The sequence below is a fragment of the Bubalus kerabau genome, chromosome 12, assembly GCF_029407905.1.
Source record: "Bubalus kerabau isolate K-KA32 ecotype Philippines breed swamp buffalo chromosome 12, PCC_UOA_SB_1v2, whole genome shotgun sequence".
NCBI classification, from domain to species: domain Eukaryota; kingdom Metazoa; phylum Chordata; class Mammalia; order Artiodactyla; family Bovidae; genus Bubalus; species Bubalus kerabau.
Genome location: NC_073635.1, coordinates 34,039,969 through 34,065,839, shown reverse-complemented (window position 1 = coordinate 34,065,839; position 25,871 = coordinate 34,039,969). Strand labels below are relative to the sequence as shown.

Here is a 25,871-nt window from a genome sequence, read left to right as displayed (position 1 = left end):
TATCAGAGATGAGTGTGCTCGGAGACCAACCTGCAGGCATTTTGAAGATGGGGGCGGGTGGGATGTAGAGGGCAGGAAAGAGATAGGGAAATCATGAACATTAAAGTAGGAAGATTTCATTGTCTTATCATTTCTCATCATTTTCTGTTGTCCCGTCACTAGTTAAGATCAAGCTATATGGCAGTTCCTAGTATGGTGTGTAGATTTTTAAAGAAATTCAATCTGGCTTTAGTAATTCTTTCATCTCAGGGTTAAAGGCATGGTTGAAATGCATTTATGAATCCGTAATTGAGAAGAAACTACTGGTTTAGAACTAATGTTCTGTTGTTTGACCTTTCAAGTGTTAAAGAGAATCTTTAACTCTGAATGCTATTCATCTAAATCCTAAAAACCGAAAATGGGAGGGATTTTCAGGGGTAAAACAAGAGAGTGAGCGTGCTGTGTGAGAATTCACATGTTAAATGTTTTTAATGCTTTCCAAAAGTATGGTTTCAGTCTCTTCAGTCCCAGTGTGACCTATTGCCCCTTTTTTGGAATGATGGTAAAATGTTGTTGTCTTGCTTTCAGTTCTAAAGGAAATGGATGATCATTCATTTTTCAGATGTAGATAGATTGTATATTGTCTTGTGTATATGTGAATATCTCTTTAGGTCCTTGTACTCGAGGAATATTATCTGGAGACAGCCAGCTCATTTGTAGCTAAAAAGGAGGAAATTGGTTTTTTCCGCCTTCTGGAACTGGGATTGCCGCCTGCATCCCTGACAGTGAGGGGCTTGTTGAGCCACACAGAGGTCAAGAGTGTGGGCAGTTCCTGACAGCCTCGGTCTGTTTTCCCTTAGGTTTTCTGGGGTCACTGCATCAACGCCTTGGTGCACTCGCTCATCCTGTTCTGGTTTCCCATGAAAGCGCTGGAGCATGGTAGGTAATGGCTTCGTGATTCAACTCTCAGCAAGTAGCTTTGCAGCCCCTCCACGCCTGTTGTTCACAACTTTTTTCCCCAGTTCCACAGGCCTAGAGATCACAGGAACAAATTTCAGAAGAAAAACATACGTAACATCTAATAAGAGCTAGTCTCGGCTTTATAGCTTGTAGGTTTCACCCCTTCTGGCTCTAAGAACCCATTTTCTTTCCAGTTGCCTGGAGAGTTTAAATACTAAGAATTTGAAACTTTACTTTTAATAACAATTTGAGTCAAAGATCTTGAAGAAAAGCACTTTACTATAATGAAACATCAATGCCTCTTGCCCTCGAGTTTGAAATTTTCTGTTAATTACTTGGGCTTTCGTTTTCTAAGCCTGATGCACCTCTATGCCAAATAACTCAAATCTCATGAGAGTATAATTTTATACCCTGTCTTCTGAAAGTCTCTTTTCCTTGATGTACACTTTTCAAGCAAATGTTTAAAGTTTGTTGGAGGCCAGACTATTCCAGTTGTTTTTAACCTTCGCTGAGCTGGAGGAAGGTGTGCTTGTTCTCATTAATGCATCCAAAATGTGGCCTTTTAAAAGAGACATAGCCTCAAAAAATGAAAATGTATTACGAGAATGTCAGTCTATTACCCCTCTCAAAACGTAATAATACCTCCGGGGAAAGTTACTCCAAATGTTGACTAGACAAGGCCTCTGACTGTTCAGAAAACCAAAGGATGTAAAGTTTCCGAGCTTCTTTGTTTCTTCTTCCCAGTTTCTGTATCAGTGGTTTTTGTGCTTCAGACGGACATGATTCATCCTCACTGATGTGCTTTAACCTGTCAAATATTGATGGTTAGAGAAAATGCACACACAGCCCATGTGTTATATACCTTATGGCTTGTTCTCTATTTCATCAGACCTCCTTTTCTTTCAAGGGCCCCTGAGTCTCTTGCTTACTTGTGTGTGTGCTCAGTCGTGTCTGACGTTTTGCGATCCATGGGCTGTAGCCTGACAAGTTCCTCTGTCCATGGACTTTCCCAGGCAAGACTACTGGAGTGGGTTGCCATTGCCTACTCCATGCCTAAGTCTCTAAATCAGAAAGTAAAAATTTTTGCTTCTAGCCTCACCCCCAAAGGGGCATTCTAGATGAACCATTCTTTGAAACTTTCCTGTGATTCATCTTTATGTGTTGCTGTTGTTTAGGTGTTTCAGTCATGTCCAACTCTTAGCGGCCCCATGGACTGTAGCCCACCAGCCTCCTCTGTCATGAGATTTCCCAAGCAGGACTACTGGAGTGGTTGCCATTTCCTTTACATGTAGTAGTTTTAATTTATTGGGTTGGCCAAAGAGTTCTTTTAATTTTTTCATAAGATCATACAGAAAAACCTGAACAAACCTTTTAACCAACCCAATATTTTGAAATGATTTTGTGATTAAGAGCTTACAAATATAAGAGTGTTGACTGTGCTTTGTATTAGAAGCTCTGGCAGTTTGGTGATAAAATGGCTGTCTTTGTATCAGGCTGGGCTGGTGATGGGAGGCAGTTTGTCTGCTGAGCACAAGAGCGGCTTTGGTACGTGTCCTCTGGTCCCCAAGCCCAGCCTTTCGTGCATAAGAAGAGACTCGTACTCGTACTGACTCTGGGTATTATCTCTAGGCCCTCCACCCTCTTATGTCTATGGGGACTCTGTAAATACATGGTGCTTGCTTTGGACTCATAGAAGTTTTCCAAGATGGTCCTTTACTTGCCCGCTTCAGAAGGAGCTAGTGTGGCCCCATCTGATCAGGTGGTTTTCTGATCCTGAGTCACCATTATGTGCTTTGAGATGGCGGCTTGTATTTTTTGGTGGAATCACTATTGTTTACCTAGATCACATCACATAAATCCATCCACTCTCCCAATGTGGTCTGTATTTAAAAGAAGATGGATTCCCCAACAGTTACTAGTTTACCTAAAAGGTGTCACCAGGTAAATTTCAAGTTAGTTTCCACCACACGGCTTCCCTGGTAGCTCAGTTGGTAAAGAATCCCCCTGCAATGCAGGAGACCCCAGTTCAATTCCTGGGTTGGGAAGATCCACTGGAGAAGGGATAGGCTACCCACTCCAGTATTCTTGTGGAGTGGGTATCCCTTGTGGCTCAGCTGGTAAAGAATCCACCTGCAATGTGGGAGACCTGGGTTTGATCCCTGTGTTAGGAAGATCCCCTGGAGAAGGGAAAGGCTACCCACTCCAGTATTCTGGCCTGGAGAATTCCATAGACTGTATAGTCCATGGGGTCGCAAAGAATCGGACACAACTGAATGACTTTCACTTTATCTGCTTCATTCAGATTAGCAATTTGCCTAGCAAAAAAAAGGATGACTTTTTTCCATTTTTTAATTGCCATCATGGTTAGCATTATTATTTCATATTTATTAAGCCTTCTGCATAGAGGTTTTCACTAGGTTATATTATAAACAGTAACCTTTTGACTGAAACTGTTGAAGGTGAAATGAATAGCAAGTGTGAAGTCTGTTTGGCAAAGAACAACAGAAGGCTGTGGTGTTCTTGGTCACTAGTTGATGTCCTCAACAAATGGAATGAATATTATAGGATTCATTTCTAAATTCTCACTATTAGTACACCACAAACATGATTACAATGTCCCTCAGCCTTATTCTTTGATGTGATATTTATGTCCAAGGCCCTGTGATAGAGTCTAAGGGTGGTGGGTAAACGTGGCAATGTGGGTCTTCCCATCAAAGCATTTGAAGTCTGCTAAGGCATGTGGATAATTCTAGTACAGGCAGAAAGTAACTCTCTCAAGTAAAACCCAGAGGAAGCGCTCTCAGATTGCAGGGGGCTGAGAGAGATGTCTTTCATTTAGGATGACTCATGGCTTGTTGGAGGGGATAACATGTAGGCTTAGCCTGGAAGTCCAGGCAGAGCAAGATGCGAGGGTTGGAGGGAAGAGCTGAATGAAGGGGGTGATTCAGGACAGATGCGGAGAGCTTGAGAAGTTCATTCCTTACAGGGAGGAAGGCAGACGAGTTGGAGAAGGTGGGCGAAAGCTGGACTGCGGAGAGCTTGGAATGCAATGTTAAGAAGCCAAGACTCCATTTGGAAGCATTGAACAGTCAGTAGCATTTAGATTGAGCTGAGTATTGCGAGCAGAGCAATTTTGGGAAGTTAAAACCATCATATCTTGTAAGGCTGATAGGAGAAGGAAAACTGATAGCAGGAGTCCTGGTTAGGTCTCCAGCTGTTCCAGGGAACTTAAGGAGGGTTAAACCTGGGACTAGGGATGTGTTTAGTGAGGGGAGAACTTGTTTTGAGAAGAAGTCCTTCAGCAGAATCATAGCAGACCAATGATGTGCCGGGTGCCAAAGGCGTGGTGGACCGTAAAAAACGCAGCTTGTCTTGCTCTCTGGGGGCTTCTGTGAGGTCAGAGCTGATGATCAGGAAGACGAAGTTAGATGATCAGGAATTATGCACGTAATTGCTTAATGGCCAGTGTGCTGTGTTCTACAGGCTGCTGGGGAGCTTGTAATACCGGGACATAACCTAGTCTAGTGGGTCAAGGAAGCATCTTCTCCAAGGAAGTAATTAGTACTTACGTTCTTAAAAAAGGAGCAGAGAGTGAGCAGGTGGGGCAGGGGAGGTGTAGGGAAAGTAGGGGAGAAAGAGCATTCCTGACAGGAAGCACAAGCACACAGGGCTCGTGCTGCCCGGGAGCGGGGAGAGTCCTCGGGCAGTGGCTCCCAAGGGGAAGCAGGGGTGGACTCGGGACCTTGTTCAGCCTTTGGTGAGCACTTCCAGACCCTGAGTTTCCCTGGCCGTGGACAGTGAACCCTCTCCCCACCGCCTTTCCCCCCATCCTTGTGCAGCTGTGAATCAAAACATGACTGCACACATTTCCAGCATCCCTCTGCTTCTGCAGCAGCACCCTAGTTGAGAGGGCAGTAGCATAGGAATTTTAGGTTGAGGGTCAGATCACTAAAACCCAGATGAGGGAGAGGTTTGGGGTGGGAGAGTTACACCCTGGACTTGCCTCCGAGGAAGACAAGACAGCTGTGTAGAGAAGTGCATCAGGTCTGGCAAGAGCATGGGTCTTTGTGTGTTCAGTTTTTTAGTGGAAGGAAGGAAGTCAGAGGAGGAAATCAAAAAGCTTGCAAGTTTGAAAAGAACCAGGATGTGGCAGCTGATTTGATTACTTGTTCATGGGCTGATCGCCCTAAGTAACAATGAGCTCCTGTTAACACTTTGAACCACCTCTTAGAAGGAGGCATTCACCCTGCTCCCAAAGAAGTGTTGGAAAATGGCACCAATTTGAGACAAACAAGGGCATCTTCAAACCACGGAGAGCCTGATCTCGTAGAACAGTGCCTTGGACCCCCACCCCCGCTCCAGCCCCAAGTCCTGCCGGAAGCTGTCAGCCGTGGGCTACACTCAGCCCTGAGGACCTTTACTCAACTGGGGGCTGAGATCCACAAAGCAGCTTGGTTGCAGTGTTTCCTGCTCTGTGGGCTGCATCGTCAGTGTGGTGGATTTTACCAGGAAATGTTCTCCAGGCTCCCTCGAGAAAGGCTTAGGTACAGACAGTGCTGGTCACCCCCTGCATAGAGGCTTAGGTACAGACAGAGCTGGTCACCTCCGGCATCATTGTTGGCAAGAAACGTTTCTGAGAGGTGCTAGCCCGTCAATCATTCCTTAAGAAGCGTCCAAGAATTTTGCTTTGCTTATTTCTGTGTGGTTTTGGATAGAATTTTCAAAGCAGTGCTCGGCTGATGGAGTTTGTGATGATTCATTTCAAGTTTCAAACTACATTTTTCCACTCCAGCAATTCTGTAGTAAATCAGATTTCTTCCAACCATCACAACCTTACGCTCATGGCCATGGCCAGTCTGCAGCTCCCAGCCTTCAAACTTAAACATGATTCTAGGTTAAAACCCAAGATGTCACCTTTGCAGGGACTGAAATTCACCAAGACTTTGGTGTTGGGCCACTCTTGGACTTTCCAGTGGTGTATCCAGTATGCATATTTGAGCAACCCTCCTTGAAGTGGAATGTGGTTATTGGCAAATCCATTTTGATTTTTTAGAAAGGAAATTTTCAGATTTTGTTTTTCTTGATGGAACTTAAGAGGGAAGGGATAGGAATATACTTAGCATCAGAGAAAAATGCCCCCCCAAAAGATTTATTCTTGATTCCTCCCTGTCTACACTCTGGAAACTATCCCCATCTCTTTCCAGAAGAAATGCGATGTAGATATTTATTATATTGGCACTAATTAAGCAGTAGGATCTCTGAACATTTTTGGAGAAGGCTACATTATATTTTCTAATAAATGTGCTGCTGTGAGATTAGACACGTTTTATAAACTGAAATGATAGTATACCTGTATAAAATGAGATGTAGGGTACTTCTCTCTGCCTGTGGCAGTACTGGGTCATTTTAGCTTGAATTATTTATGACCCTATACCTGTTACTATAAACTTGGTTATTTTTATGTCACATAAGTTTCACATTAAGCTAAACTGGGGTTAGATTGCCCTTGTTCTCTGAGATTGCATCTTCTTAAAATCAATTACTCATTCATTTAAAAAAAAAAAAAAGACAAGTGACTGTGTCCTTTGTGCCAGGTCCCTTTTGGCAGATGTAGTACAAGTCCAGTAGGCAGATTCCCTGCCCTCGTGGAGCTCACACGGGACAAAGCAGGACTGAACAGAAAGTGTAATGAGAGGACAATTGAGGTCAAATGGTGTGCGTTCCAAGGACCACTGATCTGGCCCCGGGTTTGAGGATGTGTTACATAGTCAAAGGATGCGACGGAGGAGAGAGCTGGGAAGAGAGTAGGGAGGGAAGGGTTTCAGGCTATGAGAATAGCATAGGTAAGAGGCTGTGATTCAGAGTCAGAGAAGACATGTGTGGGTGGAAGACGAGGAGCGAGGCTGTGAGATCGATTGCCTAAGGATGGTAAAGGATGGAGACCAAGAGATCGGACCTTTCCCAGTCTTGGGGACTAGTGAGCCTTTTGAAGTATAAGTTCAGCAGGAGCCACTGATGGGTTATAAGCAGAGAGCCAAGTAGCTGATGAATTTCAAGGTGACTACACTGGCCAGAACGATTTTTGGCGTCCAGCTGGTTGGCTGTTGCTTAGGTTGTGTAGTGACAGCGTCAGAGAGGTGGACGGATTAGAGGGCTACTAAGGGGGCAGAATTGGAAGGATCCAATATTGCATTAATGAAAACTTCCCTGGTCTATCTGACTGTGCGTGCGTGTGTGCCAAGTTGCTTTAGTCGTGTCCGACTCTGTGTGACCCCATGGACTGTAGCCTGCCAAGCTCCTCTGTCTATGGGGATTCTCCAGGCAAGAATATTGGAGTGGGTTGCCGTGCCTTCCTCCAGTGGGCCTTCCCAACCCAGGAATCAAACCTGCACCTCCTGTAGGGCAGGCAGATTCTTACCACTGAGCCACCTGGGAAGCCAATATTTTCTCAAGAAGATAATAATAAACTGTACAACTTGGACTTCTTCCATGTCCCAAAGTATGATTCATTAGCCATTTCTATTTTGCAGTTGACAACTTCTGTAACCTCTGTGTCACATGTATTTTACACAATTGGGTCTGATGTAATGCTGTAAAAAGTATGAGCTGGAGTTCTTAGATTTCACCTTTAGAACTCTGTCAAGAAGTTGAATCAAGGTGTATTAGGGTAGGGACAGCTGCTGCAACAAACAACCCCCAAATATCAAGGGCTTAGCCCAATAAAGGCTTATTCTGCCTTGTGTCATCATCAAATGGAATAGTATATTGTACATGGTATATTGACACTGTTTTCTATTTTCCACATTTGTGATGCCCTGGTATTAGACCTTGATCCTGGAAAAGGTCAGTTTTCATTCCAGTACCAAAGAAAGGCAGTGACAAAGAGTGTTCAAACTACCACACAATTGCACTCATCTCACACACTAGCAAAGTAATGCTCAAAATTCTCCTAGCCAGGCTTCAACAGTATGTAAACCGTGAACCCCTAGATGTTCAAGCTGGATTTAGAAAAGGTAGAGGAACCAGAGATCAAATTGCCAATATCCATTGGATCATTGAAAAAGCAAGAGAATACCAGAAAAGCATCTGCTTTATTGACTACGCCAAAGCCTTTGACTGTGTAGATCATAACAAACTGTGGAAAATTTGGAAAGAGATGGGAATACCAGACCACCTGACCTGCCTCCTGAGAAATCTGTATGCAGGTCAAGAAACAACAGTGAGAACTGGACATGGAACAACAGACTGGTTCCAAATCAGGAAAGGAGTACGCCAAGGCTGTATATTGTTGCCCTGCTTATTTAACTTATATGCAGACACCGTGAGAAACACCAGACTGGGTGAAGCACAAGCTGGAATCAAGATTGCTGGGAGAAATATCAATAACCTCAGATATGCAGATGACACCACCGTTATGGCAGAAAGTGAAGAGGACTAAAGAGTCTCTTGATGAAAGTGAAAGAGGAGAGTGAAAAAGCTGGCAAAAACTCAACTTTCAAAAAATGAAGATCATGGCATCCAGTCCCATCGCTTCATGGCAAATAGATGGGGAAACAATGGGAACAGTGACAGACTATTTTCTTGGGCTCTAAAATCACTGCAGATGGTGACTGCAGCCATGAAATTAAGACACTTGATTCTTGGAAGAAAAGCTATGACCAACCTAGACAGCATATTAAAAAGCAGAGACATTATTTTGCTAACAAAGATCCGTCTAGTCAAAGCTATGGCTTTTCCAGTAGTCATGTATGGATGTGAGAGTTGGACTATAAAGAAAGCTGAGTGCTGAAGAATTGGTGCTTTTGAACTGTGGTGTTGGAGAAAACTCTTGAGAGTCCCTTGGACTGCAAGGAGATCAAACCAGTCAGTCTGAAAGGACATCAGTCCTGGATATTCATTTGAAGGACTGATGCTGAAGCTGAAACTCTAATACTTTGGCCACCTGATGCAAAGAACTGACTCCTTGGAAAAGACCCTGATGCTGGGAAAGATTGAAGGCAGGAGGAGAAGGGGACGACAGAGGATGAGATGGTTGGATGGCATTACCGACTCAATGGACATGAGTTTGAGCAAGCTTCAGGAGTTGGTGGTGGACAGGGAAGCCTGGTGTGCTGCAGTCCATGGGGTCGCAAAGAGTTGGACACAACTGAGTGACTGAACTGAAGTGATCTTGGAGAAACTTTGTTCCCAGGGTTGGCTGATTCCTAGAGCAGACAGCTCCCCTGCAGGCTTGCCTTTGATATCCAGCCAACAGTTCTGGGGCCCCCAGACATCTCTGTATCTTACTCTCTCACACCAGACTAATGTTCTCTATCCTAAATCACCCTGGAGCAGGTATGACATAGCTAGGGGTCAACCTTGAACCCAGAGGCTGTTGAAATTGTTCACACTTATCCAACCCTGAGCTTACACAATGTATCTACCCTGCCTGGTCCATTTTATCCTGTGAAAACCCAAATAAAAGCTCTGGGTCATGTTTTCTCCTCTCCCCTCCTGCCTGACCCTGCTGTTTCCCCATGTGGCCCAGCCTGACATCCTGTGTGTCCTGTTTTTAGGGATCCTTGAGTATAAACTTTGTCCTTCATAACCATCACATCCATGTCTATTTCTCTTCTAACATCTGGTTAAAACAAGCCCTGGATTCATCTCCATAGTGGTGCTTCATCTGTTCATGGCCCCCAGGTTCACCCTTAGCCTCACACAGGGACAAGAGAGGGCCAGGAGGACTGATGGCTCTTAACCTTCTCTGGCAGGACAAGATTCTTCACTTCTGATTGGCGAGAACTAGTCACAGGGCCCGCTTAGGTAGGAAGGGCCTCAGACTGTCCCTAGACTCTGCTCCTGGGAGTCAGAAATGAGCCTGTGCCTACAAGATGGCTGTTTGACATCAACAGGCAGTTGAGTTTACTTTCCATCATTTTCACTTCCTTTTTAAAGTCTATTTTTAGTAAATAAGAATGAAAAAAGAGAAAGGTTGAAATCTGAGTTTCATATCCTTAACTTTATCCAGCAGAAATGTCAGTACAGAGGAGAAAATCCAGAAAAAGGCTTATATAACCAGGAACTTAACCCAGCGCTGGTTCTCAATGTAATTATAATCACTAACACTTGTATAAACTCTACCTTTTAGAAATGCCTTGCAATAGTGTATGGCACTCTTTACAGAGAAATGAAAAATGAATCTTCTCTTTATGAATACACAGCATCAGAAGCGAAAAGAATCATTTCAGTTGTCATACAGACAGTGCAGACATTTGAGCAGGATGAGTTCTAAGTGCATTTGTAAGTGAGTTCTTTGACACTTGGAAGACATTTTCACTCTTGATATTCATCCAGTAGTAGCTGGTTGGCATTGTACCTCTGAGCCTTTGCCATCTTAAGAGGCCCCAAGAGTGAGATGGGGAGAGGAGAGCCTGTTAATATGCTGGAACAAGGGCTGCTCTGAATTGGTGCTACTGATGGTTCGAGGCTCAGATGCTAAAGGATCCACGTGCAATACAGGAGACACAGGTTCGATCCCTGGGTTGGGAAGATCTCCTGGATAAGGGAATGGCAACCCATTCCAGCATTCTTGCCTGGGAAATTCCATGGACAGAGGAGCCTGGTGGGCTACAAAGAGTCGGACACGCCTGATCGACTAACACACACACTGAATTGGTGCTGCTGAAGGAAAAGGTCAGAGGATGGAGAACAGGAGGGACTTGGCATCTGCTCTCCAGCCAGAATTCTTGACAGATGCCCTGGTGTCTGTTAAGGGAATGGTGCCATCTGCCTAATTCTTCCTCTGGAGTCAGATGTGTGTGCAATGCTGTGATTTTGAATCTAGGCCTCCACAGGTTCTTACTACACCAAAAACACATGTATGCATTCACCCCATCTGTTTTCTTGATTATTGAGCCCTGTCTTCTCTGGCTGCACAGGACTATGCTGTAACTTAGGCTTCAGATTTTGCTTTTCGTCAAAGCCCTCTCTGAATACGTTTTTGTGGTTTAGCTGGGTCATAATGTAATGTGTTTAACGAGCATTTCATTGAAATGGCATCTTTATAAGATGTCATCAGCCTAGCCCCTTGAAAACCTCTGAGGTAAGTTCCCCAATCATTCTGCCTGTTTAGAAAACGAGACGGACTTTCCCCACACACATTCTCGGAGAGCGTTTTGCATGCAGCGTTTGGGGCTGTCACTAGTCACTGGAGGGTCCATGTGGGTTTGTCGTCATTGTTCACACCAGTCGGTTTAGTGTCTGGGTTTGTCAACCTCATTTGGCTATTCCTACATCATGCCAGTCCCGGACTCCAACCTGACTTTGCAGATGACGTAAGTCTGGACCAACAGGCTGGGCGGCTGCTGAGGGTCTGTGGGTCCTGAAGCCACCGCATCATTTCTGCCTGGAGGAGAATGAGTGGCTCTCAGGACAGGGCTTCAGGGTCCCGTAATACCACCTCTGATGCACACAGTCATCCCATCATTGTATCAGATTTTACCCCACGTGAAGCCCCACCAGGTGATTCTATATGTGACCAACAAGTGAGACTAGCATCTTTCCCACTCTTATGGCTTCTTTTACCTTGTGGAGCTCTTTACCTGGACCTCGGGGACAGGGAGCATACACTGCCCCTCCTCGTTTCAGCTCTCCTCTGGGGGGAGCTGATCCTCAATCTCGGTCTCCTGGCTGGTCTCACATGGTCCAGTGAGATGCTGAGGAGAGTGCTGATACAACAGGCAGCCCACTTCCCTCCTCTTCCCTCCCTCCCGCCCCGCTCACTCCCTTTCCCCCTCCCCCTCCATCCCGCACCCCGGCCTGGGCCTGCTGGACCTTTGTGTGCTAGTGATGGTTTCTGCTGGGAGATGCTCAACGTCCTGCTGGCGAATAAAGGTGTATTGAGATCACCTCTCTCCACCTGCGCGTTGGATGAGCTTCTTTACTGGGACCTTCTCAGAACCTGGAATGGCCTGGCTCCCGCTGACGTCACTGTCTGATGCAGTGCAAGCATCCACCCCCATGTCTCTAGGCGGACGGATTTCCTTTTGTGCCTGAACTGTCCTTTCCCCTCTCGCTGCCCTCTTCCTCCCTATATCCATCTGTGCCCCCCGTGCTGCTTCATCTGCAGTAATCTTATCATCACTTACATAGATGGTGGATAAATATGTTCTAAAAGGCTGGCTTGGGAACCCAATGACTTACCTTGGTTTGGGGGTTCTTTATCTCCTATAAAAAAAGTCACTTGAGTTTTAAATACCCTACTAAAATGAAAACAGCTAAGCTACAGGAAAGTTGTTTTTCTGAGTACAGTGGTGAATTATAACAGTACTGTTAAGATTAAGCAAAACAGGAAGAAATAATTTGTGAGTAACATGCTGCAGAAATAATAAAGTGGACAGTCCAAATGGACTTTTCCAGCCTTGAATTATAAGCAAGCTGTAGCTTATGAATGTGTTCATCCACCAATGATTGTTTAAGACTTAGTGCCTTTTCTTCAGGAGGATGCTACTGGCAAATTTTTAACAAGAACTGATGCCCACAGGTATTTCCCTCTAAAGCAGTCAAAATATAACCTTTAAGAGAACACGCTATCCTGTGGGAATTTCCCCAACAGGGCAGGCCAAGCAGTGACTTGTGAGTTGTTTAGTGGATGCTGTCTTTTCCGAGACTGTTGGTATGTTCAGAATCACAGTTTGGGAATTTCTCCTTCAAGGAATAAATTATTCCCAGATGGTATTAGTTTCGATTGGGCTGGGAGATGCTCTTTCCTAAGCAGAAACTTAAAATGCAGTGTTGAGTTATCCTTGAAAAATGATGAGTTGGAATAGTAGGGTTATCTTGGCATCACTAATCTTAAGTGTATTCAGATGAACTCAGGTGCAAGCAAGATATTTAATGCCAGTAGCATTGTACTGTCACGGCAAGGTAGAAATACATGCCTTTTAAAATTCTAGAAGTTATAGTTAAAGAGGTCCCTGGGTTTCACTATCTGTTTCTTCTGTTTGTGCCAAATTCCCAGCATGGTGGTCCATGGTCTTAAGGGTCTCCATGGAGATGCTCGCTCCATCAGTGAGCTCTCGATCCTGGAAGTGATCACAGGGTTTGCCCCTTTAAAGGCCATCAAGCAATGGCAGTTCCATCTCTTTGCACCAAGGCCTCACCTTGCTTCTCTGCTGATGGTGTGAACTGTGAGGTCCCAACACACTCTGCTCCTCGGCCTGACTACAGACGAGGGGCGTTCCCTTCATTTGCCACTCTTATTTTAGGGTGTATTCTCTGTATTTATTCCAGCTCCTCTGTTTTCTTTCCTCTAATATTGCGATTCTCAATATGGAGAATTTTCCCCAAGGGACATTGCAGTGTCCGGAGGCACTTTTTGTTGTCACATCTTGGTGGTGGATACTACTGGCTCACAACCAGGCGGTCAGTGCTATGCTCTTCTTGTGGATAGAGACCGGGCATGCTGCCGAACACCCCACCATCCCAGGGACAGCACCCCCCAACTGAGTGAGATAAATGGACCCCAAAGAATAAAAGAAGACAACTTCAAGGGGGAAAATAACTAGATTAAGAAGAAGTCTTTTGAAATACCAACACCTAATGGGAAGGAACTTTCTAGGAGAGAAGTAAGGTGGAGATAAAAGTGAGATTCACGTGACAGAGATTCTGCACCACTTTGGGGTCCATTTCTCTCTGTCTGATAGTGAAAGCGATGTCTTGTGTCCAGAGTTCACCATTTCTCACTCAGAGTACGGCCTCCCGTGTTGTTTAGCTTCTCTTTGCTGCCCTAGTTTCCTCGTCTGAAACATGCAGGTCATAATGCCATTTCATAGCATTGCTGGAGCATCAGAGAAGTATTAGTATTTTAGTGTTGCGTATTAGTAATGCTAATAGTCATCTACTAGTATTACATAGGAGAAGGCAATGGCACCCCACTCCAGTACTCTTGCCTGGAAAATCCCATGGACAGAGGAACCTGGTAGGCTGCAGTCCATGGGGTCGCTGGGAGTGGGACACGACCGAGCGACTTCACTTTCACTTTTCACTTTCCTGCATTGGAGAAGGAAATGGCAACCCACTCCAGTGTTCTTGCCTGGAGAATCCCAGGGACGGGGGAGCCTGGTGGGCTGCAGTCTATGGGGTCGCACAGAGTTGGACACGACTGAAGCGACTTAGCAGCAGCAGCAGTATTACATATACTAGTAAGCATCCTCATGGAGGTAAAGTGCTTAGAACAGAGCCCGTCTTATGCTTAGTAACGTAATTTCTATTTCCAGTGTAGAATTAACAAACAGTTTTCTGTTCATTAAGTGTATATTCCCTTGGTATCTCTAATTTTCTTGAAGAGATCTCTAGTCTTTCCCATTCTATTGTTTCCCTCTATTTCTTTGCATTGATCGCTGAGGAAGACTTTCTTATCTCTCCTTGCTATTCTTTGGAACTCCGCATTCAAATGGGTATATCTTTCCTTTTCTCCTTTGCTTTTCACTTCCCGTCTTTTTACAGCTACTTGTAAGGCCTCCTCAGACAGCCATTTTGCTTTTTTGTATTTCTTTTTCTTGGGGATGGTCTTGATCCTGTCTCCTGTACAATGTCACGAACCTCCGTCCATAGTTCATCAGGCACTCTGTCTATCAGATCTAGGCCCTTAAATCTATTTCTCACTTCCACTATAGTCATAAGGGATTTGATTTAGGTCACACCTGAATGGTCTAGTGGTTTTCTCCACTTTCTTCAATTTCAGTCTGAATTTGGCAATAAGGAGTTCATAATCCAAGCCACAGTCAGCTCCCGGTCTTGTTTTTGCTGACTGTATAGAGCTTCTCCATCTTTGGCTGCAAAGAATATAATCAATCTGATTTTGGTGTTGACCATCTGGTGATATCCATGTGTAGAGTCTTCTCTTGTGTTGTTGGAAGAGGGTGTTTGCTATGACCAGTGCATTTTCTTGGAAAAACTCTATTAGCCTTTGCCCTGCTTCATTCTGTACTCCAAGGCCAAATTTGCCTGTTACTCCAGGTGTTTCTTGACTTCCTACTTTTGCATTCCAGTCCCCTATAATGAAAAGGGCATCTTTTTTGGATGTTAGTTCTAGAAGGTCTTATAGGTCTTCATAGAACTGTTTAGCTTCAGCTTCTTCAGCATTACTGGTCTGGGCATAGACTTGAATTACCGTGATATTGAATGGTTTGCCTTGGAGCAGTTGCAGCAATGAAATTAAAAGACGCTTACTCCTTGGAAGGAAAGTTATGACCAACCTAGACAGCATATTAAAAAGCAGAGACATTACTTTGCCAACAAAGGTCCATCTAGTCAAGACTGGTTTTACCAGTGGTCATGTATGGATGTGAGAGTTGGACTATAAAGAAAGCTGAGTGCCCAAGAATTGATGCTTTTGAACTGTGGTGTTGGAGAAGACTCTCGAGAGTCCCTTGGACTCCTGCAAGGAGATCAAACCAGTCCATCCTAAAGGAGATCATTCCTGGGTGTTCATTGCAAAGACTGATGTTGAGGCTGAGACTCTAATACTCTGGCCACCTGATGTGAAGAGCTGACTCATTGGAAAAGACCCTGATGCTGGGAAAGATTGAGGGCAGGAGAAGAAGGGGATGACAGAGGATGAGATGGTTGGATGGCATCATCGACTCAATGGACATGGATTTGGGTGGACTCCGGGAGTTGATGATGGACAGGGAGGCCTGGTGTGCTGTGAGTCATAGGGTCGCAAAGAGTCAGACATGACTGAGTGACTGAACTGAACTGAACTGAAGTGTATATTCTTGAAGTATGAAACACATTCTAAGTCCTCCATATGTAGACAAATGCTTTGTATATTTAATTACAACCAGCCTTTGTAATATTACTGTTGAAAGGAAGTTCAGAAGTTGTCAAACCATAATTGTAAACCTGGTTCTCAGCTTAGCCTCCCAGCCCTTCTAAGTCTACCATCTGATCAGCGTTTTCTCCAGACTCTGTCAGGGTTTCATTTAGGTAGAACTCAGGGCTCTTAGATCACTGCTCATCTCAATCAAAAGTCTTTTCTTCATTTGTGAACTCAGAGGGCGAGACTAAAGATAGGAAATCCACCTTGAGCTAAAACGAATAGGAGGTAGTTCGGAAACTCTCAGTTTAGGTCTGAAGCTAACACAACCCGTGATGTCTCTTTGAGGATTCATCTGTCCTTATCCACCAATTTTATTACCTAGAATCAGGAGAAAGGGAACACCCTGTGGCTGGATCCAGGGTCCCATGACAATCATATTTTACCTGTGATGTACTTTGTCATTATGGTGTTTGACAAAACTAAATAGATCTTGATTCTTTCATGAGTCAGATTCTTCAACAAACAGATGGGTAAATTGATGAGCCCAAATGTACATGTACATCAGCTACTGGGTTGGAAATTTGAACACAAAAATCCGTATTTACTTGGCCTATAGGCCACAGGTCTAATTTGGATATAAAGAAAGAATAAAAGGAGATTGGAAGTGTCACTCAAATAAACCATTTCTGAATTTAAAACAGGTTTTCAACCCTCAAGGTAAAAACCAGACTTTTCACAGCAAGCTAGCTGACCTGAACCAGATAATTCTCTTGTGGCTCAGCTGATAAAGAATCCGCCTGCAATGCAGGCAATCTGGGTTTGATCCCTGGGTTGGGAAGATCCCCCAGAGAAGGGAAAGGCTACCCACTCCAGTATTCTGGCCTGGAGAATTCCATGGACTGTGTAGTCCATGGGGTCACAAAGAGTCAGACATGACTGAGGGACTTTCCCTTCACTTCTGTCTTAGTGATCATTATGTACATTGTCTTTTCATAGTCATCCTTCAGAAGAAGAAAATGGAAAAGCTGCAAAATTAAGGCTTCACATCCTAGTTATATTGTCTAGGCATCTCGCATTGAATGTTTGCATTTACAGGTCCCAGTAGTTCACATAGAAGTCAATGGAGAACATGAGTAGTGAAAGTCCTCCAGAGTTCTGAGTGCAGTCGTCATCCACTCATTTTGTATCACATAGTTATCTCTGCTATTGGCCTATAGTGCCAATTTAGCAAAAATTAAAGACAAATGGTAAATGAACATGCAGAGACTGTCTAATACTAACACCCACAGAGATAGATTTTTTTGGTTGTTTAGTCGCTTAGTCGTGTCCAACCCTTTGTGACCTATCCCATGGACTGTAGGCCACTCTGTCTATGGGATTCTCCAGGCAAGAATACTGGAGTGGGTGGCCATTTCCTTCTTCAGGGGCTCTTCCCGACCCAAGGATTGAACCCACATTTCCTGCATTGGCAGATGGATTCTTTACCACTGAGCCACCAGGGAAACCCAGAGATAGATTAATATGGTTTTATTCTATTCCTTCTTCTAACAGACAAAGAGAAATTTTAATCTGTATGAAAAGTGGTTGGTTGGTTGGTTTGTTGGAAACCTGACTTTGTGTGTTTGCTTCATTTGGAGAAAATATAAGATGAAGAAATTCAGAGTTAGAAAGAGGAGGCATTAGAATCACAGACGATGTGACAAATGTAAATGTCTCTAAAGTTCTCTTTTTACATTCTGAGTAAAACAGACTGCAGGGCTGTACAGGTTAATTGTAACTTCTTTGTTTTTCAGATACTGTGTTGGCCAATGGTCATGCCACAGACTATTTATTTGTTGGAAATATCGTTTATACTGTAAGTTTGCCTGTTTATTGCATCTTTCTTGAATGGCACGTGTGTGGGTTCTACCTCTCTCTCCCTTTATATAAAGTCTTTGTCATTATTATTTCAAATTTCTGAAGTATATATTATAGATTCCTTAAAGACTGCGGCCTTGAAATTAAAAGATGCTTGCCCCTTGGAAGGAAAGCTATGATAAACCTAGACAGCATATTAAAAAGCAGAGACATCACTTTGCCAACAAAGGTCTGTATAGTCAAAGTCACGGTTTTTCCAGTAGTCATGTACAGATGTGAGAGTTGGACCATAAAGAAGGCTGAGCACCAAAGAACTGATGCCTTTGAACTGTGGTGCTGGAGAAGACTCTTGAGAGTCCCTTGGATTGCAAGGAGATCAAACCAGTCAATCCTAAAGGAAATCAACCCTGAATATTCATTGGAAGGGCTGATGCCAAAGCTGAAACTCTTAACACTTTGGCCACTTGATGCGAAGAGCCAACTCATTAGAAAAGACCCTGATGCTGGGAAAGATTGAAGGCAGGAGGAGAAGGGGATGACAGAGGATGAGCTGGTTGGATGGCCTTACCAATTCAATAGACATGAATCTGAGACAACTCCAGGAGATAGTGGAGGACAGGGAAGCCTGGCATGCTGCAGTCCATGGGGTCGCAAAGAGTCAGACATGACTTAGCACCTGCACAAGAACAACAAGCTCAAAATGGTTGTAAAATGCTTACCTTGTATTTCAGTGAAGTTTACGCAAAATTCCCTGGTGGGAACTTCCCTGGTGGCTCAGAGGATAAAGCGTCTGCCTACAATGCGGGAGACCTGGATTTGATCCCTGGGTCGGCAAGATCCCCTGGAGAAGGAAATGGCAACCCACTCCAGTATTCTTGCCTGGAGGATCCCATGGATGGAGGAGCCTAGTAGGCTACAGTCTGCAGGGTCGCAAAGAGTCAGACATGACTGAGTGACTTCACTCACTCACTTATGTAAAGTTCAGATTTCAGGACAAGGGATCAACAGACTTCCCTCAATCTTTACGTGAACATTTCACACCTACTTGTGAAAAATCAAAACAAGCAAAGAAAAAAAAAACCCTGCATTGAGAGAGGGTGATTTCTCCCTAATCTTCCAAGCTAAAGAAAAGGGGGGAGTAACTATTACTTACGAGAAGACAATCACTAAAGTGAGGGCTTTTCTTAAAAGAAACCTGCCTGTAAGTTCCCTAAAACTTACCCCCAGGAAACTAGCTCCCAAGGTGGCACTTCCAAAGTCCAGCTGCTGGGAAACTGCCCCTGGGGAGGATGTGAGGTTTCTCCTGCCTGAAAATACAAGGATAACACGTTTCCCAAATTCCGCTTTCTTTCACAGTATGTTGTTGTTACTGTTTGTCTGAAAGCTGGTTTGGAGACGACAGCTTGGACCAAAGTAAGTTTTCTATAGAATTACTAATATTTCTCTATCCTGTATAGATATTTTTGTGGCATAGTATCTTTTTAAAACCCAGGAAAACAGCAATGTCAAGCCACGGTAGTTTAAATTTTTGCATCTAAAAATTGTGGTTTGATCTTTATCAGGGCACATTTGCCATCCAAATTTCTCTAATCATTTGCTAGGCTCTTAATACAGCTCTAAGCTATTAACAGCTCGTTTCAAAGATGTATGTACATTATTAAAAAAAAATATATATATATATATATATATACATACAAAGAAAATACAGGACAGAAAGGTGAATTTTTAATTTCCATAATTTTGCCACCAAGAGGTAGTTACTTTCAACATTTGCTGTATTATCTTCCAGACTTTGTTCATTTATTTTAATAAGATGAAGCTTTATAGAACATAGAGTATTGTAGCCTTTTTTTTTCCACTTAAAAATATATCAATATGTTACATGCTTTAAAATATGCTTCTGCAAAGTCATAGTTCATGATTAAAGAGTATGGAGTTTTATCAGTATCCCATCACTTATTTAATCAGTCCCCAATTTGGGACATTTTTAGTTATCTCCAGCTCTTGAGGGTTATGGCCAATGTTTCATGATTGTCTCTGCTGTTTACAAAGGCTTCTAATTCTGTGCTAATTACGTAAGAGAGGGGTGGGAGGTTAATATGGAAGCAGAGAATTGAGACAGAGACAATGAAGCCAGGTGAGGGGGTGGTGGCTTAGCCCAGGGGTTGGAGCAGGCACTGAGCAGTGGTCAGATTTTTTAAAAAGCTGACAGACGCTCATGATGGATTAGATCATGGAGGAAGTCAAGGATTATCCTATTAAGAGGACAAAGGAGAAAAAATTCACAACCCAGCAGATGCTCAGAGTGGTGATGTTAAGATATATGTCCATGCCAGATTTCAAGTTCTTTGGAAAAGAACAATTGAAATCTCAGAATGATAAATAAAACCATCTTGGTCATTTTGTCTGTCCAGCACCCTCTTCCTAGATGAATGAGGCCTTGTTTATTCATATCCAGGTCGGAATGCATACCAGTAAGGGACGGGTGGGGGCCTGCGGGCACCATGGGGTGGGCCTAGGGGACCATCAGCAGTGGTACAAAAAGTGCTTTCCTCTTCAGGGTGGTTTGGGGTCGGTAGTTACTTAAATTCACCATTAAATACTCTGAGACAAGAAAATGAGAAAGATCAAATTCTCCAATGACCGGTGACTCATAGAAACCTTTCCATAAAGAAAAGTGGCATGGACCGAGGGCTCCTGTAGCAGCGGGGTGGGGGGGGTCGATCAGGTGGCTCCTGGGCCCGCAGACAACCCTGCCTGAGTGTCTGTTTCCTCCTGCAGTTCAGTCACCTGGCCGTCTGGGGAAGCATGCTCATCTGGCTGGTGTTTTTTGGCATCTACTCAACCATCTGGCCCACCATTCCCATCGCTCCAGACATGAAAGGACAGGTCAGTGCCACTAATTGTCATTGGTGTCCTGGGTCTCAGGGTGGGGATGAACTGCAGGACAGGCTGGTGTTGCCTGCTTCTGTCAAAATGAATCTGGTGGAAAACAAACCACATCAGAGCCCCTGGAAGAGGTTGTCCAGGCCACAGGAATAGCATTTGAAATGTCCACAGTTAGGTAAACTGTTGACTTAATTCCTCTGACCTACCCAGTGCGTCCGCATTTCCACAGTGAATGCTGTTCTCAGATGTACAGTTCACAGACATGGAAAATGGGAGATGATTTGAGTCGTTCATGGTTATATTGGTTGCAGTTTCGATAGTGGTATTATTATACTTTGAGTAGTTGACAGTGTCACCTGTGAAAGAGAAATCTAACCACTCTATGAACCAGATCATTAGTTAACCAGAATTTCTCACTGTGCATCTCTTCGAGAGGCTGAGATAGAAGACCTTTACGCTCATTTGTATTTTGTTTCATCTTTTATATTATCTCCGTCTAGTGTTTGCCATGGAGCCTTCAGCCCTGACACACTGGATCTTAAGATCCCACTGGATGGGGTCTGGGGAGGAACTTGAAAGCCCTGGGTTCCAAACGCCCTCAGTTTACAAATGAAGCTGTAAAACTTGCTTTACAGGGAAATGTTTCAGGGTTTATAAGAGAATATGTGATTTGTGGGAAGGGACGCAGAATGTCTATGAAGGAAGACATTGCATTCCCTGTTCTTTTTGCGTTCGGACCCCTTTGGAGGTGCTGACCATCCTTGGTTGGGCTTGTCCAGGTCAGCAGTCCTGGTGCTGGGGCAGCACCCCAGCTGTAGTCTGCTCCCCAACTCTACCTGCCAGGCCTGCCTTGTTTTGTCCCCATTTCCAGGCCCGGAGCACACCGCAGGGCCTGGGCAGCTGTTCACAGGGGGCGTGCGCTGGGTCTGCTAAGGTTTGCTCTGGGTCATCCCCCCAAATTTGCACAAGGGCGCTGGTGTCTCCGGTCAGAACCAAGCATGGGAAGAGAGGGCTGTGGGTTGCAGGCTTCTTCTGGCTCCTGCCCCACACTGACATATTATAGGGGCAGGCCCATGCATGGCACATCAGGCTGCTATTTTTACCTCACTTACTCTGCACAAATGAGCCAGAACTCAGGTCTCCCAGGTCTAGATACGTGCCCAGCAAGTGTTTACTGTGAGGTCATCAGGGTGGGCTGCTTGCCATTTTTACTTGGTGAATCCATTGATGCACCCTCGGGGGCCTGGGACCTCCTCTGAGGTGCTGAACAGGATGGACGTGTCCTAGAGGGGCGACTTGTATGTCCCTGAACACAGCTTTGCCTCCTGTAAGGCACCAGGACAAACATGTAGCACACTTTTCAGGTCCTTCCCAAATCCAAGTGGTAGAGGAAGTTACAGAGCAGTAAATGAATCAAGAAGATTGTTGTGTAGCAAAACAAGCATTTCCCAGCAAAGATGCTTTGTACACTTCAATCAGTTCTTTCTGTTCTTGAACTTTTTTTTTAATTGGAGGATAATTGCTTTACAATATTGTACTGGCCTCTGCCACACATCTACATGAATTACACATAAGTATACATATGCTCCCTCCCTCTTGAAACCCACCCCCGCCACACACCCATCCCACCCCTCTAGGTTGTCACAGAGCACTGGGTTGAGCTCCCTGCATCATATAGCAAATTCCCACTGGCTGTCTATTTTACATATGGTAGTGTATATGTTTCTATGTTACCCTCTCAATTTGTCCCACCCTCTCCTTCCCCAACTGTGTCTACAAGTCTCTTCTCTACTTCTGCATCTCCATTGCTGCCCTGCAAATAGGTTCATCAGTACCATATTTCTAGATTCCATATGCATGGGTTAATTAAGCAAGAAGACTATCCATAATGATGACCACTGGGTAAGGCTTGGTGCCTAAAATATCTGCTTCATGTTCTGGGATTTGGGGCAGAGGACGATAAAAGGGACAGCAGGCAACTGTAGAGAACAGTCTTCTAAATTAGAGGAGAATGACAGCAGAAGGATGGAATCAGCTGACGGGTGACTGGTTGACAAAGCCCCCTCCTTTGAAAGCCCCTCCCCAGAGAGATGTTCCAGTGACCCCTCTGTGTTCACTCCAGTAACCCCAATTCAGATGTGCATGAGATAGGCTGGTCGCCAGTTCATCAGGAGGGTGACCTTTGACATGTGGCGGGACCATTCACTATGTAGCCCGAGTTGCATGTTCTTTTGTGTGGTTCAAAGGCTCAATGTAATGATGAAATTTCCATAGTTGGGGACTTTCTGAAAAAAAAAACCAGTGAGCTATTCCTGCCATGCAAGAGCAAGGAACTTGTAATATTAAATCATGTTTCACTTGGGTATAAAAGCTTTTTTTTTAACATAAACCACATCATTTCAGCTTTTCCGTTGGTTGGTCTGTTTCCATGAGGCAAAAGATGTTGTTCTGAAATTGTCTGTCACTGGCTGAGACTGAGGTTTTCATTAGACATGGAAGGCAATATTACTGTAGTTTTCATGTCCAGGGGCTGCTGGGTGGATAATCCACAGTCTGTGTTGAAAGGACTATTTCTTAGCTCTGGTCTTGAATTTGAAAATATGGCCAAGTCATATCCATCCCTTTGGTGCTATGTTGGTCCTGTGGATTGAATGTTTGGGCCCCCCTCAAATTTGTGTTGAAGCCCTGACCGCCCCCCCCCCACCTCCAGCATGGAGGTGGGGCCTTGGGGAGGGACTAGAGATCAGGTGAGCGGAGAGACAATCTGAGCGACAGCTTGTTCGTTCTCTGCTGTGTGAAAAGGCAAGGATCTGAAAAAAATATATATCTGAGTCACTTTGCTATACACCTGTAACTAACACAATATTGTAAGTCATCTATCCTTCAATTTTTAAAAACGCCTGACAGACACAGCAAGAGAGGGAAAAAATAGATGCAAGAAGTTAGACATCTCCCACCCAGAAGAGGGCCCTCACCAGAGCCCAGCCAGGATGGCACCCTGGTGTCAGATACTCAACCTCCAGACCAGGGAGAAATACATTCCTACTGTTGAGAAGCCACCCACTTTGGGGTGTTTTGTTATAGCAGCTCAAGCTGACTAAGATGGTTGGCGAAGGCTTTAGGGTGATAATATTCTGGAAAAAAAGACTGCATTTTAAAAATTATTGTTGTTATATTATTATAAGATTGTTTCTAGTGATTTTTATAAGCCATTTTTTGTAGGTCACGGGCAGTCAGGTTTTGGCAATGGAATGCGGTTCTTTTGAGTCGTAAAATTAAACTAGTCTCTGAAGGCAAATGGCATTTCTTACCAGGAGTCAAAATAGAATTACCTGAGAGACTTGCCTCCTCATCTTCATCTTTCATTGGTCAGTTATTTCCTCAAGCCTTTATAAATCGGAATATTGTGACAAACTCCCATTTCTTTTGGCTAAAGAGTTTTAACATTTTATGGGTTCTTTTTTACTTTGTTTTATTTTCAACATTCTATAGGTTCTTGAGGTGAAATTTCTTAGTAGGGTCCACTGACCACCTACATCGGAACCATCTGGGCTGCTTGTTAAAATGACAACCTCTTTCTTCACCAAAAAAAAATATGTACTTGCAACACACACACACACAATCAGAATCCCTGAGCATGGAGCCCCAGCCTCTGAATTTTGATAAATCTCCAGGCTGTCTAAAGCTGGAGCACCCCTGCTCACCACACCTAAAAGGTGACCCCTGACATTCAAGCCAGCCCTGGGGGTTCCCGGAGAAGACGGCATCTGGGTGTCCGCAGCGCGCTGCGTCTCTGAGCGGTGGGCCTGTGAGCTCCCGCAGGTGGTGTGGCGTCTGCTCTCAGCCCCGCGCTCTAAGCAGCAGGTTATACCCTGAGACATTACCTCGTCCGCCACAGAAAAGCACTGCTCACCGACTGCTCCTTGCTTTTCCTTTAAAGTCCTTTCCACGGCTAGTAAAGAGGGAAAGAAACCTTCACTTCAAAGCTGACAAACTGCTAACTCCGTCTGCAGTGCCAGGCTCCAGCCAGCTTCTGGCAGAGGACAGCCCTTTTTGTTTTTTTTATCCAAACCCAGGAACGGCTTTACTTTTGAGTTTTATATACACACTTTGTATACACAAGGCAGATCCCAGTGGACTAAGAGTGAACGGGAAGGCGGGGCAGGGTGGGTCTGGCTGCCTCGGTGCTGTCCTTGGATCAAAGCGATTAATTCCTCATCTTCCCTACGCGCTGGCTTTCTCTGGACTTTGCAGCTGAGCAAGATCTCAGGCACAGGCATTTTCCATATAAATATAAAAAAAGGGTTTTTGTTTCCAGGTGCTTTAAGAGGTACGCTGAGAAGCTGGGGTAAGGGCCATCTCTGCTCAGAACATTCCAGACTGTCTGTGTCAAGCCAACACTGGCCTGAGGACCAGGAGAACCCTGGTCCTCAGGTTAACTGTTGTAGCTTGGGACGCCGCCGTTTGTCCCCAGCACCCACCTTCCCTCCCGCCTTTGCTGAGGGGCCCAGTTCATATCCCATTCTGGCCCTCTTGGATGAGCCCAGCCCCTTAGGGAGACTTTCCACCCCTCAGTCCAGTGGGGAGCTTGTCCCTCACTCCATGCTGTCATGGGTGGTTCAGAACCCTGAAGGAGGGGGATGCAAGGAAACGTTCAGTGGGGGTTCCTGGCAAAGTCGCATGTCTGCTCCCGAAAGAAGCCCATCAGAGACTTGGTCTGCTCTTATGCACAGTGGGTAAGGTTGCCTGGACTTGCTCACCACTGGGAGAGATGCCAGCTCCAGAATCAAACTGCTGCTGTGAGAGAAGGAATAGAAAGACTAAAACCAGCAAACGTCTGTTACGCAGTTTTCCAGACAGCAGGTGCAGCAGCCTCGAAGGCCGCCCCCAGTGCAGGCCCTCCCAGGAGCATCCTCCCGGGCTGCCTGGCCTCAGTGAGAAGCAGCTGTCAGCCTCCTGTGGACGGAGCTTTCTCTTATGTTTGCGAGTATAAGGGCAACAAAGAAAACAGATGATTTTTAAAAAGCAGTCATAGGCTTTAATATCCCATGTTCTATTTTACTCAAACTTAGGTATTTATAGATTTGTTTACAGATTTTGTAAACAATTACTTGAGTGTTGCAATTATGAGTGTTTTAGATGAGAATATCCCAGAAACACCTAATGTGAATATCATAAATTCATTGGAATTAATCTTTTAACACAGCAATATTGAATAGAGTTGATCCTATTTTTCTTAAATAACATATTTCAGGAGCCTATGGCCTGGCTAGGGTGAGACGTGGTCATCCCAGTAAGGCAGGAAGTCCCATCAGTAGAAACTTCCCTCTTGGTTTGAAATAACTGTCTGACATCTTCTTTGTACAGTGTTCTTCTGTGT

General features: G+C 44.6%; 1 protein-coding gene across 1 annotated transcript in view; it reads left to right on the top strand.

The window, feature by feature from the left end:
* Window positions 1–25,871, top strand: part of LOC129624506 (phospholipid-transporting ATPase IB) — a 410,556-nt gene that overhangs the window by 267,238 nt on the left and 117,447 nt on the right. Inside the window, exons 30-33 of the mRNA XM_055542522.1 lie at window positions 840–918; window positions 17,539–17,600; window positions 18,959–19,015; window positions 20,384–20,491. Coding sequence (XP_055398497.1) covers window positions 840–918; window positions 17,539–17,600; window positions 18,959–19,015; window positions 20,384–20,491 — 306 coding nt within the window. The remainder of the gene's footprint in view (window positions 1–839; window positions 919–17,538; window positions 17,601–18,958; window positions 19,016–20,383; window positions 20,492–25,871) is intronic.